General features: G+C 44.2%; 1 protein-coding gene across 6 annotated transcripts in view; it reads left to right on the top strand.

Moving 5' to 3' along the window:
- The window catches only part of ARMH3 (armadillo like helical domain containing 3), a 151,679-nt gene that overhangs the window by 82,347 nt on the left and 51,449 nt on the right, over positions 1-17,883 (top strand). The window contains exon 24 of one of the 6 annotated variants that reach the window (XM_068139516.1): positions 619-2,222. The exons of the other annotated variants lie outside the window; for them this stretch is intronic. Coding sequence (XP_067995617.1) covers positions 619-643 — 25 coding nt within the window. The 3' untranslated portion in view covers positions 644-2,222. Of the gene's footprint in view, positions 1-618; positions 2,223-17,883 lie in introns of those variants that run through there. 6 annotated transcript variants of the gene reach the window in all.

Below are 17,883 nucleotides of genomic sequence, written 5' to 3'. Positions count from 1 at the left end.
CATATATACAAAACCAGGCACAGTGGGTAAAGGATTCTCTAGATGCAATATGGATTCTCTTTAGATGCAGTCCTTAGGAGTCTGAAGCAGCATGGAACAAGCCCCACCATGTGGTTGCAGCAACAGTAGGAGCAGCAAGAAGGTTTGTTGGGCAGGGGAGGAAAGGAGCGAGAGTGAGAGAGGAAATGTCTCCCCTTAAAAAGGCTGTGTACAGGAAATCAGAGTGGAATAGACTTTGACCCAGGGACCACTTTCTGCCCACCTGGGGCTAGGCTCTTTTCAGCCCATTCCCTCCTGGGTTGGATGTAACCTGGCACACTCTGTTGTGTGGTTGTTAGGGCTTTTAAATTTTGTTTGGTTGTCTTGTTTTGGTTTTGGTTTGGTGGTGGTGGTGTCTTCTTGTTAGTTTATTTTTTTCCCCCCTTGTTTTGTTCTGTCTGGAGTGCCAAAATCTGTATCACAATCAATTTTGATTTTCTAAATCTATCTCCATACCTTTTTTTTCCAGCAGTGCAATAAAGCAGCCTTTTCTTAGAATCAATTTAATCTGAGTTTTATTTTAACTGGGTTTAGAATGAGAAGATGCTAACTGAACTTGGTCTTGCACTTTGTTCCCAGGACTATTTATTTAACTTTGATTTAGCATGGGGACTACGTTATATCCTTGCCTTCAGTGTGAGTGGAGCATAAAGGAAGTGATCAGGATGGAAGAGAACTGAAAGCAGCCAGGAAGAGGTCTCATCCTGTCATTACCCTGAAGACATCTGTCTTTTGGATTGATTTGGAGTGACAATGGGGCAAGAAGGCACTGGCAGGGGTTGTAGGTCTCTAGCAAGTTGTTTTTTTTATCACACATGGCACATAGCCTCACTTGGATTTGTGTGGTTTTTAGATGAAGTGAAATGTTACCACATATCTTTTTTATTAAGTTTAATGGTCCCTGTTAGACCTGGATGCACTGAATCGTTCTCAGGGTCCTTCTTTCCTGTCTGATAAGACATTTTTAAGAAACATCTGTTGTGTTTGGAGGGGAATCAGTTTGGGTCCAAGGACACACAGAGGATGTGAGCTTTGATTGCTTGCAGCCTGCTAATCTTCATGATCCAAACTGTGCATTCAACCAAAAGAACAATATTGCCCACTACACAGTAAGACAGGAGAATGCCTTTCCCAGGAAGAGAGGGGGGCCTTCAAATTCATCTTCTAGAAAGGTCAACTTGGCTGGGTGGAGTCACCAGAAACAGGCACTTAGTGCATGCTTTGCCTACTCCAGCAATGTGAAAACCAGTGGTTGCTAATGTATTGGGAAACAGAAGCATTGTAGAACAGCTTCTGAAGCTTAAGGGCAGCTTGTAATGTGAACAAATGGGCAGGGAGTGTCATGAATAAATAAAAGTTGGAAGTGAAAGTTTTTCTAACATGAAAAGCACTGAGGGTCTGGGGCAGTCTTAAAATCAGTTAGAATTATTAGACTGATCTAATTCCATTTAAAACTAGTCAGGGAAGGACTATATTGTAACCAGGAGCATGAGAGGAAGAAGAGAGCCAGAATCCCAGGCTTGCACCAGGAGGAGCCTGGGTAAGAGATGCCTGCTGAGGTTCTCCATGAGCAAGGGTTGATTGACTTACGTATTTTTAAACTCCCCTCACCCCAATCAGTGGAGTTACCAGCTCCAGGGCATTACAGAGATACAGAGATTGGTCAGTGGATTAGGACATGAGTCAAACAGTCTGGTAAATACCACTGTAGTGTTTTCTAAAGTATAAGGCTTGTGAACAGTTGTACCAGCTTTTTGTAAGCTACTTGCTTCCTGCGTCAGTGATTCGGAACCTGTTAGTATAAATAGGCTCGCTGGTTGAAGAAGACTGATGCCACTCCCTCTTGTCAGTCAGGGGTCACTTCTACACTGAAGGAAGACAGTAAATGCCTTCTGTAAAATTCAGGGGCTGGCTAACAAATTGCAGTTTAGAATACATTACAGATGATGGATGTGATCTCCTTACAGGGAAATCTATTCGTTTGACTTAGTGCTCTTACGATTAATTGCTTGCCAGATTAAATTGCTCCATAAAACGTATGCTACTCTATTCAATCTCTTCATGGGGAGATTAGCTGGGCCATGCTGGCTCTTTGTATGTTAATTACAATGGTATTTTCTTCTTCAATTTAATTATTAAATTGTTTAGCACAGCGTGCTTTCGCCTGGCCTCTGTGTTTTTCTTTTGACCACCATTTCATAATCTTACAGCCCTTTTCATAGTATGGTAGTACCAGTCAGGGTTGGAAGGGACCACAAGGATCATCCAGTTCCAACCCCCCTGCCAGGGGCAGGGACACCCCACACTACATCAGGCTGGCCAGAGCCTCATCCAGCTTGGTCTTAAACACCTCCAGGGACAGGGCCTCAACCACCTCAATGGACAACCCATTCCAGGGCTTCACCACTCTCCTGGTGAAGAACTTCCTCCTCACATCCAGCCTGAATCTCCCCATCTCCAGCTTCATTCCATTCCCCCTAGTCCTATATCTGATATCCTGAGAAGTCCCTCCCCAGCCTTCTTGTAGGCCCCCTTCAGATACTGGAAGGCCACACTCAGGTCACCTCGTAGCCTTCTCTTCTCCAAACTGAACAGCCCCAACTCTTTCAGTCTGTCCTCATAGGAGAGGTATTCCAGCCCTCTGATCACCTCGTGGCCCTTCTCTGGACACGCTCCAGCACATCCATATCCCTCTTGTAATAGGGGCTCCAGAACTGGACACAGTACTCCAGGTGGGGTCTCACCAGAGCTGAGTAGAGGGGGAGAATCACCTCCCTTGACCTGCTGGCCACACTTCTCCTGATGCAGCCCAGGATCTGATTGGCTTTGTGGGCTGCAAGTGCACACTGAGAGCTCATGTTGAGCTTTTTGTCCACCAGCACCCCCAAGTCTCTCTCCTCCGGGCTGCTTTCCAGCCAGTCACTGCCCAGCCTGTGTTTGTGCCTGGGATTGCCTTGACCCAGATGCAGGACCCTGCACTTGGTCTTATTGAACCTCATGAGGCTGGCTTGTGCCCACCTCTCCAGCCTGTCAAGGTCCCTCTGGATGGCCTCCCTTCCCTCCAGCATGTCTGCTGTACCACAAAGCTTGGTTTCATCAGCAGACTTGCTGATGGTGCACTCAATGCCACTGTCCATGGCACCCACAAAGATGTTGAACAAGACAGGTCCCAGGACTGATCCCTGAGGGACTCCGCTTGTCACTGGCCTCCACTGGGACATGGAGCCATTGACAGCCACTCTTTGGGTGTGGCCATCAAGCCAGTTCCTTATCCATCTAGTGGTCACCCATCAAACCCATGTGTCACCAGTTTGGAGACCAGGATGTGGTGCGGGACAGTGTCGAAGGCTTTGCTCAGGTCCAGGTAAACGACATCAGTTGCTTGCCCCTCATCTATTAATGTTGTTACCTGCTCCTAGAAGGCCACCAGGTTGGTCAGGCAGGATTTGCCCTTGGTGAAGCCATGCTTTTCCCAGACTTACTTGGAGTTTCCTTTATAGAATTGTCACACACTGTAGAGAATACATTCTTTTTCCTGTGTGAGAGATTTTGTGTGTGTGTGTGCTCCTGAAACACCACAATGGTACTAGCCTTGCAGAGGTTCATGATGCGACAGTCTAGGGTGAGGAATGAGGAATACTTGAACTGAAAGCAGTGGAGGCAAATTTCCAGAGTTATCACCCAAACAGGAATTTGTCTGGGTCCCAAAGCTCAGCTTTCTGCTTCTGTTGAAATGTGCAAAGCTCACTGAGTGGGCAAGATGTTTGCTTTTTGTCTGGCCTGAAAAATCAACGCAGTTCAGTATTCTCTATGCCGCTGAAGTTTCAGGGCACATTTAGAAGGAAGAACCATGTGTGCTTTCCTCACTCTCAGAGGCCTTCTCTGTATTTGCTGACTAAGCCCAAGACTACTCTTCTTTTTTTTTTTTTTTTCCTGAAAAATCTACAAAATGGAAATGTAAAAAGTACAGTACTGAGATTCTGGAAGCCTAAAGTCACTGAAGGAGGCCAACAGCAAATAGAGAACATTTAAGGAAAAGCTGTTTGAAGTTCTCATAAAACTTGGCCTAGCCTTGGGATATTGGTTCATACTACATGTATAATTACCCTCCAGAATACCCCCCAGCCTTTTGCAACGCTAAGCCTGGGATTTGCATATAATCTAATGTTCCCACGGCAAGATTGCAGCGGGTCTATTGTAAAGCTGTTATTTTTTTCTTTTCTTGTTTTTTCTTTTTTCCACTGCTTACACTGCTGTACCACTCCAGATGAAATATAGGACTTGGTGATCTCAAAGGTCTCTTCCAACCTGGTTTACTCTACTCTACTTTAGGAGGAGACTTGATAGGTGCTTGGTTGCATGGTTTAGTTGATTAGGTGGGTTGGATAATAGGTTGGACAAGGTGATCTTGAAGGTCTCTTCCAACCTGGTCTCTCCCTCTCCCTCTCCCTCTCCCTCTCCCTCTCCCTCTCCCTCTCCCTCTCCCTCTCCCTCTCCCTCTCCCTCTCCCTCTCCCTCTCCCTCTCCCTCTCCCTCTCCCTCTCCCTCTCCCTCTCCCTCTCCCTCTCCCTCTCCCTCTCCCTCTCCCTCTCCCTCTCCCTCTCCCTCTCCCTCTCCCTCTCCCTCTCCCTCTCCCTCTCCTCTGTTTCACATACACCAACTAAACTGTTGTGTGGTTTAAAGTCATTTAAGTTTCTGGGTCTAAAGTGGAGCTTCTCTTACACTCAGCTGCAGTATTTTATTTAGTTCTCAACCTCTCTCCCTCAGTAATGTATTAACTTTGGTTGGAGTTGATGCCCAAAGGCAAGGCAATTTTTTTCTTTAATTAATTAACCACTAGTTTGCTATGTATCCAGAACTTAGAAAATTCAAAAGAAAGGGTGTAGCAGATCACAGAATCACCTAGGTTGGAAGAGACCTCAAAGATCATAAAGTCCAACTTGTCACCCAACACCTCATGACTACTAAACCATGGCTTCAAGTGCCACACCCAATCCCCTCTTGAACACCTCCAGGGATGGTGACTCAACCACCTCCCTGGGCAGCGCATTCCAATGGCTAACAACTCTCTCAGTGAAGAACTTTCTCCTCACCTTGAGCCTAAACTTCTCCTGGTGCAGCTTGAGACTGTGTCCTCTTGTTCTGACCTAAGGAAGTTTCAGCAAGGGGCAGCATGAATGACTGAGGGTATGGAAACAGATGGGTTATGAAGAGCACTTATATATGTGGTAAGGCTGGAAAACAGATGGAGAGAATACACAAGGGTTTGTAAGAAAAAAATAATAGTAAATATCATAGAGAAGATGAAGGGAAGCTGCAAAAAGAGGGTGCTTCAGAAGATCAGATAAGCTCAAAGCAAAGAGATACAGCTGCCTGCAAAACATTAGTTAAGCAGTGGAATCCCTAAAAGGTTATGTGAATTAGAAACCATGATTATGCAATTAATGGAAGAAAATTCCATCCTAGGTTGCTGACATGACAGATATCATTTCTGCCTTGCATATCATCTTGAACTGCATGTGACTGGCTGTAGAAGCTCTCTCTGAGGCAGTAGCATTTTATCCTTGTCTGCTTTCATACTGTTACCTGAGCTGCCATTTCTAGACACTTCTGAAGGCAGGACACTGAGCTGGCCTGTGCTACCTCACTCAGGATGGCAGTTTTTAATTTTTGCATAAATTGTATCTGTCAGCAGCTTCTCAGGTATCAGCTCTTTGCTTCAAAGCCTTCACCAAGGGTATGCCATCATGCTCATATCACTGTTTCCAGGATTGGAACCTGTCCATCTAGATTATACATGTGGTTTGTTAGATCCATCACCCTTTCAAGTCTAGAAGGCTGCATTCCCATATTAGGTGGCTGTAAGGGTTCATTGTTACATGAATCATAGAATTGTTAGTATTGGAAGGGAGCTCAAGGATCATCTAGTCCCAACCACCCTGCTCACTCTAGATCATGTTGCTCAGAGCCACATCCAGGCTGGCCTTAAAAAACTCCAGGGATGGGGCTTCTACCCCCTCCCTGGGCAACCTGTTCCAGTGTCTCACCACCCTCATGGTGAAGAATTTCTTCCTAACATCCAATCTGAATCTACCCATTTCTATTTATTTTTACCATTCCCCCTAATCCTGTCATTACCTGACACCCTAGAAAGTCCCTCCCCAGCTTTCTTGTAGGCCCCCTTAAGATACTGGAAGGCCACAATAAGGTCTCTTTGGAGCCTTTTCTTCTCCACACTGCGTAGTCCCAACTCTCTGTCTGTCTCCATAGAAGAGGAGCTCCAGCCCTCTGACCATCGTTGTGTCCCTTCTCTGGACACATTCCAGCATGTACAGTACCTTCCATGTAATAGGGGCTCCAGAACTGGACACAGTACTACAGGATTCCCTTAACTGCATCTTGACCCTCATTAGTGTTGCATACTGAAGAGAAGGCCTCCAAGCCTTTCTTTGGTTTTCTGCTGCTGCTTGTGTGTGCAAAGGGTATGTCATCCTTGGTAATGTAGAAGAGGGATGTCTGTCTAAGGAGTTGGCTGTGCTTTCCTGTGAGCTGGTCTCCTGTCCAGCAGCCTTTTGGTCTTCTCTGGGAGTGGCAGAGGAGTGTGTAATTTTCTGAAGCACTGGTGGAGAGAAGATTGATTGACTGTGCAAGATTTTTCTTCCTTCATGATTTTACTTTGGAATTTCAGTCTTTATCTTCACTGTTCCTTTTTTTCTTCAGAAAGAGCTCATGGAGTGCTGTCAGGATCATAAACTCATAAATCTCATGAAAGCCAAACCCATGCCAGCTTTGCAAGGCATGATTTTAATGAAAACTAACAGGATTTTTTTTTGTCTTCTTCTTTCATGCTAGCCTTGATTCAAATATAATGGTTGAGAAGAAATGCCTTTTTATTTGTCAGCCAAAGACTGACTTTGTGGGATCTTTTGAGACTTCTTTGATTAAAAAGAAAACCCCAAAATAATTGAAGGCTGTAGTTTCTGGGGTTTTTATTTGGTTCAGGGAACAAATACTCTTAATGAGCCTTTGTAGAGCAAGGAGTGGAACAGAGATGTAATCTGTTTTTTTTCTGTTGCAGGTTACTGTTCTGAAGGAAGTTCATGTTGGATAATTTATCATTCATTCCTTTTTCCTTCTGGCTACTGCAGATCCCCATGCACTGCTCTATAAATAGATGTTTAAAAGGTTCTTTTGCCAAAATCTCTGAAGGCAAGCCTCGATTTCACTAAATCAAAAAAAAACCCAACCCACCCCAACCTATCATCTGTACTCAGTGCACATGCTAGATGGGTTAGGAAAACAAATGGATCAGGGTGTCAGGTTTCTGCTCTAAGTACCTCAATGATCTGTTCTTTGTGAAGAGCATTTATCTATGAAGACCAGACAAGGTGAATTAAAAGAGCATTATCTGGATACAGGCAGATGTGAAGCTCTATATTCTGCTGTCCTCTGCCATCCTGTGTTTAGGTGCTGGAGCATCTCCACTACAAGGACAGGCTGAAAGAGATGAGGTTGTTCAGCCTGGGGAAGAGAGGGCTCCAGGGAGACTCTGTAGTGGCCTTCCAATACTTAAAGGGAGCCTGTACAAAAGATGAGGAGAGACTCTTTATCAGGGAGCGTAGTGATAGGACAAGGGGTAATGGTTATGGTTGCCCCATCCCTGTAAGTGTTCCAGGCCAGGCTGGACAGGGCTTTGAGCAACCTGCTCTTAGGAAGGTGTTGGAACTAGATGATGGTTAAGGTCCTTTCCAATCCAAATCGTTCCATGATTGTATGTTGGTCCAGCTGTGTGCTCTGTAGGTATGGAGGTGGGAAGGGTCTTTCTTTCACAAAGCACTCTGAGGGCTTTGCGGCTCAAACTGATTCTTCTGCACAGTGCTGGCCTTGCAGGCCAGTTCTGGCCATCTGTGTTGTCTTACAGCAAGCACCAACACAGTGGAGTCTGAGGATTGTCTCCTTTGGAGTACACTGCTCACCTGTGTGAGCAGAGTGCCAATCTGAATTTACCTCCCATCCGTTTCATCCCCGGTCCATGGTGCCTCTGACAGGGCAAGCCATCTGTGTTACAGCCTTTTTATCTTAGCCTGGGGAGGGAAATGAAACAGAGCTGTCATACTGCTTGCAGTCTGGATGAAGTGGAGAAGTTTAAGTGGCCTCTTGCATGCAAACCTAGGCTCGACTGTTGAGCCTCTGAAGGTACAGCACTCATTGAAAGGTGGGGTGCCAAGGGTACCTCTAATGCTTGACTTTCTAAGCAAACCTTTCCTTCTCTGTTAGCAGTGATTCAGTTGGTAGAGTTTGCTTGGTGTGGAACAACGCTACTGTGGAACCCTACTAAGGCCCCATCTGCTAAGAGCTTGTATTGATTTGTGTCTTAATTTATAAAAGCCTTCAGTTCTCCTTGTGTAAATGCTATAAATAATGCAGATGTACTAGATGAAATGTGCTATAGGAACATCCCAGAAATCATTTCAGTCTGGGTTGAACTGAGCTAATCTAATCATGGTCAGGAGTTTCTCCATAGCTGTGAAGCAAAAAGTATATTGTCTTATTCTAGCTTCATGTATTAGTCAGTACAGAGGGATAGGAAGATAGGTGTTTGTAAGTGGTAATCAACTTTATACAATGAGAGCTTTTAATGTTAAAGTATTACAAAACTTCACCTGAAACTAGTTGTAAGTCATCTATGTACACACACCAAGTATGGTAAAATCCAGTCCTGTGTCTGATTTATCTACATAAGCCTTACATTCATATGCCTCTTTGTCAGGAGGACTGCAGTGCTTCAGAGGCTGTGTGTTTATATGTGGAATAAATCATTTTGCCCACTTAGAGCACACAGCCATTTTGTGCTAGCAACATTGCAGAGTGCATTTTATTAGGGGGCACTGATGAATAATTTGTCCTTTTGAGATTCCATGGGCTTTAGGGCATCAAAATGTATTTCAGGTTGGACTTGGTCCAGATCTGTTTGAGAACTCCTTGGCAGTCTTGTAGAAAGTATACAAGAGTTGTAGAGGTGACCTGCTTTTAGAAATTTAATTAGATTTTTGCTCTGTTTTATGACAGTTATGTGGAAAGAAAGCAAAAGGTATTTGTTGGGTTGTGCCTTTAAAAATATCCAGCATTTCAAGACTGATTTTCCTTTGAAGTGGTTTGTGGTCAGGGCAGCTTGGGTTCTTCCCTGCACTGGAGAGATCAACTGATGGGCAGTGGTTCCCCCAGAAGAGAGAGTGTATTTGTATGCTCATAAATTCATTCTAATCAATGTTTCCTTGTCAGCTACTTGATGTTAGTTACCACAGTTGCAAGATGAGGAATGTTGTTTATGTGCTATTAGCATCGTTAATTGAGAGGAAACATGGATACAGCCTATTTTAGAACTGAGACTTGTCTTCCTGTCACTTTTCTCCACTTGACAGCCCCCAAACTGCTGATGTGATTAAATAGCACATTGCAGACTACAACTGCAAGACAATTTCAGAACTGACTCATTCTGCTTCAAACTGTTTAGCGCCAAGTGCTTTGTCTTGGCTAAAGCAGACAAACCTTATGAACCAGGTTGTCCATCCACAGAGAGTTTTCAGGAATTTAGAATAGAATAAACCAGGTTGGAAGAGACCTGCAAGATCATCTTGTCCAACCTATCATCCAACACCATCTAATCAACTAAACCGTGCAACCAATCACCCTATCAAGTCTTCTCCTGAACACCTCCAATGATGGTGACTCCACCACCTCCCCAGGCAGCCCATTCCAATGGGCAATCACTCTCTCTGTGAAGAATTTCTTCCTAACATCCAGTCTGAACCTCCTCTGGTGCAGCTTGAGACTGTGTCCTCTTGTTCTGGTGCTGGTTGCCTGTGAGAAGAGACCAGCCCCAACCTGTCTACAACCTCCCTTCAGGTAGTTGTAGAGAGCAATAAGGTCTCTGCTGAGCCTCTTCTCCAGGCAAAGCAGCCCCAGCTCCCTCAGCCTCTCCTCATAGGGCTTGTGTTCCAAACCCCTCCCCAACTTTGTTGCCCTTCTCTGGACATGTTCCAGGGGTCATATGTCAACATTCATTACCAAAGGAACTCCCAAGTGCTCAGAGGACCCTGGAGAGCTCTTGAAAATCATTACAGGAGGAGACTTCATAAGTCACTGAGGTTGCTGCTGGTCAGACTTGACTTTGAATTTTCCCTCTTGGTTCTCCAAGTATTGTTTGCTGATGTGCACACATTGTAGTTCATCTGCACAAGCAGAAGACGTGTGACAGTATAGAGAAGAGGTATTTAGGAATCTCTGTATTGCAGTTTTATGACAGAGAAGAAAATAGTGCTATGGGGGAAGTTTTTCAGTTGTCAGAAAGCTCATAAGCATTTCTGATAAATTCTGTAAGTTACTGGAAGAGTGGAAAAGGTTAAACCATGAAGTAGATGAGGCAGTGTGATCTGAATTGCTTTTTAACCTGTCAGGCAGTGCAGTTCATGGAAAAAAAGCAAGTGCTGGTTCTGCCAAAGGGGCTGTATCTTGAAAAGCAGTGACTCAAGAAACACTGACTGGCAGCTTTACACTAGGTCTATTGTGAAATGTTCCGCTAAAAAGGATTGTTTGACCCTTGAAAGAGTAGCAGGAGCAGGAAAGTGATTTTATGATTATATGTATTTTGCAATTTTGTCTGATGTCTGCTTCAAAAAGTATGTTGGAAATACTGGAGAGAAGTCTCAGTTAGGAGAGGCTATTAAAAATGCTTTCAAGATTTCAGCATCTTGATCTCTTCATAACAGAACCTGAGGTGTGTTCTTGACAGTGTTTGAGCATGTTTGAGATGACAGAATGCCCAAACAGAAAAGGATGAAACCCAATTTCAACTGCAGGTTAGGTACACATTTTTTAATAGATAATTAACCATTGTTAGGGATCGGTTATATACTAAGCTGTAATAGCAAAAGAAAGCCAGAGTGCTTCAGAGACTTCAGAAAGTCTATTTTAAAGGTCATTTCTTACATTAAAAACAAGTGTTTACTGAATGAGTTCTGCCTAGCCTTACATGTTTAGTCAATGGACAGGAGCAGTAAATTGTGAGATCTGACCTCAACCCCAGACAAGGGTTAAATATGTTGTTTACTCCAGCAGAGACTCTGTCTTTTTATTTCAAAGCTGCATACCTGTAGAGTAAGTGTAATTGTAGTGTTGGAGTTCTTAAACGCTGCGAGCTTGAAGATGCTTGAGCCTTTAGGTGAGGATGTAAGAGTCCCTGCTTATCACCCTCAGGCTCTGAAACCCGGCACTTCTCAGAGGCCTCCATCTCCACTGGGGCAGGCACTCCGCAGTTTGAACACGATGGGCACTTCTGTAGCAATACTCTACCTATCAAGGTAGGGCAGGCACTGAATCTTAATGATGCCCACCATAGGAGAAAGCAAATTGTGCTGAGCTCTGTCCCAGTCAAGTAAGCTGTGGTGAATCCTAACTCCTGCTGCAGCTCAAAGAAAATGTGACCTTTAGCAGCTAACTGCTATTTCCCTGAAATGGCTAAAACCACTTAAAAGTAATGGCAATTGATGATATGTTAAAGACCGTTTAAGGGAAAGGGAAAAGCAGTCAGTGCTCAGTGTGGTATTACTGGGTCATGGAAAGCTGGTCTGAGGGAGGACCTAAAAGATCCTCCTAGTACAGCCTGTTTTGGAGCTTTCGTTAGCTTCCCCAACCTGTAACTACAGAAAACCTGTAGGGGCTACAGGTTGTCTTTGCACTTCTCATTCTCTCTCTTAGTTCTGCCTGCTGAATGATGGCAGAGGTGTTTTGGGACAGTAAATCAGTAAGGGTTGTTGGCACTCAGGTTTTCCATTTCTATTCAGGACATTAGACACTCTTGTTTACTCCTGCTCTCCTGTGCCAGTTGCCTTGCCCCAAGGTCTTTGGGTTTTTTCCTGCTGGCTCTCCCTGTTCATTGCTATGCAGACTGATGCCTTAGAAGTTGCCTGAACATTAAGTTTTCAGGCTTTCTGAGAATTGTGGGAAGTAAAGGTCAGGAAAAATAGATTTGCTCCCATTAAGGCAGAATGTCAAACACAGAATCTGAGAATCCTTTAGGTTGGAAAAGACCTTTAAGATCATCAGGTCCAACCCTTAACCCATCACTGCCAAGTCCACTACTAAACCATGCCCCGAAGCACCACACCTACACGTCTTTTAAATACCTCCAAGGATGGTGACTCACACCTTCCTCGGGCAGCCTGTTCTAAACAGAGAGCATGCTGAGCAAGGAGCGTTTGAGCCAGCTTAGGATAATAGACTTGGTCCTGTTGCTAGCACCTCTGGCCTCCTGCCAGTGGCCTATGGCCACATTTCTTAGAGTGACATTTTGTACAGAACACTTGTGTGTCTCCTCCAACTGCAGAGATGCAGCAGCTGAAGGCTTAGAGACCCCTCTCGAGCTGAATTTCCTTGCTCTGTGACAGAAGGGGCCCTACTAGAAGGGGGTGGTGAGCCATCAGTCCCGAGTGCCTAGCTGGTCTGTGATGTGTTTATGTGCACTGTGCAATGAAATACTTTATGCTGGAGCCAGGGGTTTGTTTTAGAGATAGCTCAGAAAGAACTTGGGTGTAACAGCTTTCCAGTGGAAGGCTGAAATCAAAACATTCTTCAATATTTCCCAATTATTTTTTTTTAAATATCCTCACCTCAAATTTTTTTTGAGCAGTTGAAAGCTTTCAACATTGAAGTTTGATTTCTCACTCTTTTCTCCCAAATCTTGTATTTCAAAGTTGAACTGAAATCTTCAGTTTCATCCCCATGAAGTTTTTCAGCAATTCAAATGAAGGATAGATGTGAAATTTGAATGGAGGGGTTAAAGATTAGTGCAGTTTCATTTGGAATTGGAAACACGGCCAGGCTTCCAAATTGGAAATTCCTTATAAGGAAGGAATCTTCAACTTGGTTCTACTTTTGATCAGCATTCTTGTCAGCATCAGCATGTGGTTGTCTGTGAAGCCAAATACAGTTCTGCCCTTCAGGTAGCATTCAGGTTTCTTTGTCTTTTTCATTTAGTTCTTTCCCCACCCCCCCAGAAACAGGTTTATGCAGTTTACTCTTTTTGTTTAAGTGTGTTGCCAAGCCTTGACACTCTCAAACTGCTAAGTGTCATTGCTCATTAGCATCAAACACTACAGCCCATACCGCTTTTGCTGTGTTGCTCAGCTAGCACGCGTTTGCTGTTAGAGCAGCAATTAATCTCTTTGATGCTGAATGGTTTCTGTAATCATCTGACCTGTTATTTAAAATGATAATAAAAGTTCTCTAATGACTTGCATGGTTTTAATTCCTCTAGGAGTCTACACAGCCCTGGAGAGCTGATAGCAAAGAATGCTTTTTAAATATAGTCAGGAAAATGATGACTTAAACAGCGCAGGAGGGAAAACGAGGTTTGGTAGGTGAACAGTAAGCAGCCCGACTGCTTTATGTTGCCCTAGCAGAATTTGTGCTGCAAGCCTGACTAGTATTTTTGGAGCAAGATTTTGACAGCTCTTTCCCTGGTAATAAATGCTGTATCAGTTAGGCTGGAGCAGTGTTTGATCTGAGTTAGATTGTCAGTAATTTCTAAGCGTGTGCCTATCAATAGTAAGTAATTATGCATATGCTGAGAAGGAAGCCAAAGTAATAAAAGCCCTACACTTATTTCCCCCCCCCCACCCCATTTTAAAGGGGGAGGGATCTGCAGTATCACTAACAGAAATGTGCAGTAATTAGTGGCAGTTGAAAACTTTGTAACAGTGACTTGCAGATAGGCTGAATGCCTTTTTCCCAAGCTGTGCCTGTTCTTCCATGGTTCCCAATATGCTTAAACTGAGCTGCTTTCCCTTCATAGCATGTGGCAGCTTAAATGTGTCTAGTGTTGAGATCACAGAATCACAGAAACACTCAGGTTGGAAAAGACCCTCACGACCACCAAGTCCAACTGCTAACCCTACTCTACAACGTTTACTCCTAAACCATATCCCCAAGCACCACATCCAAATGATCTTTACACACATCCAGGGTTGGTGACTCAACTACCTCCCTGGGCAGTACATTCCAATGCCTGACAGCTCTTGCTGTGAAATTTTTTTTTCCTAATGTCTAGTCTAAACCTACCCAGTCATAGCTTGAGGCCATTCCCCCTTGTTCTGTCACCTGTGAGAAGAGACCAGCACCAGCCTCTCTACAACGTCCTTGGATGGTTTTGCTAATGCTGGTTCACAAGCATGCAGACAGAGGAGTGGTGATGAGGGGCAGCACTGCCTCAGTTTTAGGAGCAAGACAGGCTCTCTAACTCTTCTCAAAGTAGTTAAAGAGAAACTCCATACGGGATTGGATAGAAATACAGAATACTGTTGGAAGTTTAAATGGAAGTGCTATTCAGAAACTGCATGCCACAGCACAGAGCATATAAAATACACAAAATCCATAGTTTGGGCTTAGCACAGAAGCCCATTAAGCTAAAGGTTTCCCCAATCTCCACCAAACCAGGCCCCAAATCCATGCCTCAAATGCTGCCCCACAACTTGCCTCTCTACTCCCCCCAGTTACTAAGTTCATATGACACAGCTAACATTTGGCTTGCCGGCTCCAGGCCCTAGCCAGGGTGCTCCTGACCCAGCTTCAATGCATTAGCAAAGATAAGGGAGGCAGCCGGGAAGTGAGAAGAAGAGGGGGCCAGAAACTGACTCTGCAGTCAGTTTTATAGGAGTGAAATAACAAAAATTACAATTTCCTGTCCACCCCTGGAGGTCCTCAACTTTATGGTTCTTAAAGGCACCCATGTCAAACCATGACAAGGACCTACGAGTCAGGCTGCTGCAGCAAGTGCACCAGGAATGAAGTGTGGCCTTCAGTCTTTGAATGGAAGAGCTAAAAGGAACTGTGGAAGAATTAAATACCTTAATACAAATAGCCAGGACTGCTTTGCCATGTAGTAGTAAAATGGCAATTCAAGATTTAACAGCCTTTTAATGCTTAGATTGTTTTAGGGTTCACTAGGGTAATTCTGCATCAAACAGAGCTTACAGAAATCAATGCAACCAAGTGTGGTGACTTCCTTTTTGGTATTAGTTCTTTTGCAAAAAAAACTACAACAAATTTGGCTCATTACAGCAAGATTGCTTGCTTTTCCCCTCATTTTCATTTGATTATGGGTATTATTTTTCTAATGTGGTCACAGCTGTGGTTTGCTGAATGTGGGGAGTTGTGTGGTCTTCTGCATCTGCTGAGTGTCTACAACCTTCTTCAGTGACAACACATGGATGCTTTGTGCTTTGAAAGAAAAAGAGGAAGGGAGGTGATAAAACACAGGCTCTGAGGTTGACCCAAGTTCTGGAAGGTTTAATTGAAGCTGCTGGTTTAAGAATTGTGCAGCTTAAGCTTCACAAAGAAACAAGCTTGAACTATCCAAAGCTGCTGCCCTGCTAGCACTAATGTGCCTCACCAGTGTGTACTTGTTAGAACAGCTATTATGAGAAAAAAGCAAACCTTTAGCTCTCTTTTCATAGAGAAAAACCCAGGTCTCCTTACTCCTTGCAGGTTCTCTGCTACCTGTTTTATATCACATGTAACTGATCAAAAAAAGTGGCTCTCCCCCCCCTTCCTTTTTACATTCTGTTTTTGTAAGAGCCATGAAAAACACTTTCAAGTCACAAAAGATAAGTGCATCAATAGAAGAACACTATAAGAAGTGGACTGCTTCTCTGGTTCACTTGATAGGAAAACATCAGCAATCAACAGTGAACAGGAGGAAGAAATTTTTTGCTGTGAGGGTGACAGAGCACTGGAACAGGCTGCCCAAGGGGGTTGTGGAGTCTCCCTCTCTGGAGGTATTCAAAACACCTCTGGCTGAGTTCCTGTGTGATCTGGTCTAGATGATCCTGCTCTGGTGGAGGGGTGGACTGGATGATCTTTTGAGGTTCCTTCCAGCCCCTAACATTCTGTGATTCTGTGCACTTTGGTGCTTCACTGTTTCTCAGACTGGAGAACCATACCTTGTTTTTGAAATAGAAAGTGCCCTCCACTGGCCTTGTTTTCAGTAGCACGTGTGTAAATAGCAGAGCAGAAAAAGCAAATCTAGGTATAAATTACATAACCAAAGCTTTGAGGGAGAGATGAACACCAGTATATATGTCAAGTATGGTGGCAGGTGAGAGGGGAGTGGGAGTATTTGAAAAGGAAATCACTTTCTCCATCCTCTGTGTGACATGGGAAAGTCTGTTCTCCAAGATTTGTCCCTCAGTGACCAATTCATCTGAACAGGTTTTGTGAAAATGAAATTTGCTGCAAGATAAGGATCTGCAGAATAAAATTAAAACTCCCCAAGCCCCAACACCACTGAAGTGATTCTGAAAAACCTCGGTGTAGGGAGGTGATTAAAAAGGCTGCCACTTGTCAGGCTGTGATGAGCTGACCCCCAGTTTTCCTTTTGTCCTCACTGTTGTGAACTGAGTGTATGTGCACAGGCAGCTTAAGGTATGGCATTTTACTCTCTAAAGTCACAATGCATTTAATCCCTGGCTGCTGTCAGTAACTTGGCTGATAACTTGTTCAACTCCAATAAATTACTTTCTTCTGATCATCACCATTTAGATATTGAGAGCAGGTATTTGTGGGGTCTTCAGATGTTGGGATGGAGGGAGCTTGGCTTTCAGGGTGACAGGTCTGCCCATGGGAATTAGATAGGAAAGAAGATAGGTACACATGAAATACCTACAGTGAGGGAGGTCGATACCTGTGATGAGATAAAGCTCACCACTGGTCCATAAACCAGGTACCGTGTCTCAGGAAAACAGCATTTTATTCAAGTACAGATCCTCTCTACCTCTGAGTCCAACCATTGACTTAACACCACTTGGGTCATTAAAACACGTCCCAAAGTGCTGTGTCTACACGTATTTTGAACACCTCCGGGGATGGTGACTCCACCACCTCCCTGGGCAGCCTGTTTCAATGCCTGACCTCTCTTTCCTGCTTGTAGATGGGCATCATATTTGATCCAGAGAGCTGGCATCTCCCCAGTTAGTCAGGACTGCTGGTAAATGATGGAAAGTGGCTTGGTGAGCACTTCTGCCAGCTCTCTCAGTACCCCTGTGTGCCATCCAGCCCCATAGACTTGTGTATGTCAAGTGGTGCAGCTGTTTGGCTCTACAGCTTTGCTTGGCATTGAGAACCGACTTCACCCTGTCCCAAATGATGTGTGATGACGTCTTTTTTGAAGATGTAGTATGCACTTGGGGCTTGTGTGGGGTGTCATAGAATCAGTAAGGTTGGAAAAGACCTCAGAGATCATCAAGTCCAACCTGAAGTCGTCAGAGTCCATGGATTTTGGAAGGTAAAGCATCTAGTCACTTTCATTGGGCATTTTTCAACAAGTGTGATTCTCATTTGCACCTGTCTGGTAGGAAAATAGTGTGAGATTTGCAGCATCTTATATTTTCAGAGGATGGGACTGTAAATAACAGGTTTTCAGTTGGTGTGGCAGCTGGTGGTGTCTGAAAGGTTGAGATTGTGAGCTTCTTCGGAATTACATGGCTGCGCAGGTACAGTTGGTGTAATTAAGTTAATTAAATATCATTGTGGGACTAAACTTCATTTCCTATGCAAAGTAGGTTTGCTGTAGCTGATTTTTGCTTAGGCAATGTTCCTTCTTCTCTCAAGAGAGAGTTGGTTAATATCTAGCTACTTCATGACAAGATGGTGTTCTAACCCTTTACTTGCTCAGTCCAGACAAATGCCAATGCTTCGGTGCCTGCCTTTCCCTTTGGGACTTTTGTCACAAGCACAGGTTTTACTGTGGCAGCAGAAGGAGTCAGGCTTGTGTCATGTGACCTAAAGAGA

Source organism: Melanerpes formicivorus, unplaced genomic scaffold (genome assembly GCF_026170545.1).
Source record: "Melanerpes formicivorus ecotype bairdi unplaced genomic scaffold, bMelFor1.0.p_v2 SCAF_6, whole genome shotgun sequence".
Classification (NCBI taxonomy): Eukaryota; Metazoa; Chordata; class Aves; order Piciformes; family Picidae; genus Melanerpes; species Melanerpes formicivorus.
The sequence above is the reverse complement of the archived record's forward strand: the minus strand, read 5'-3'. Positions and strand labels throughout refer to the sequence as shown.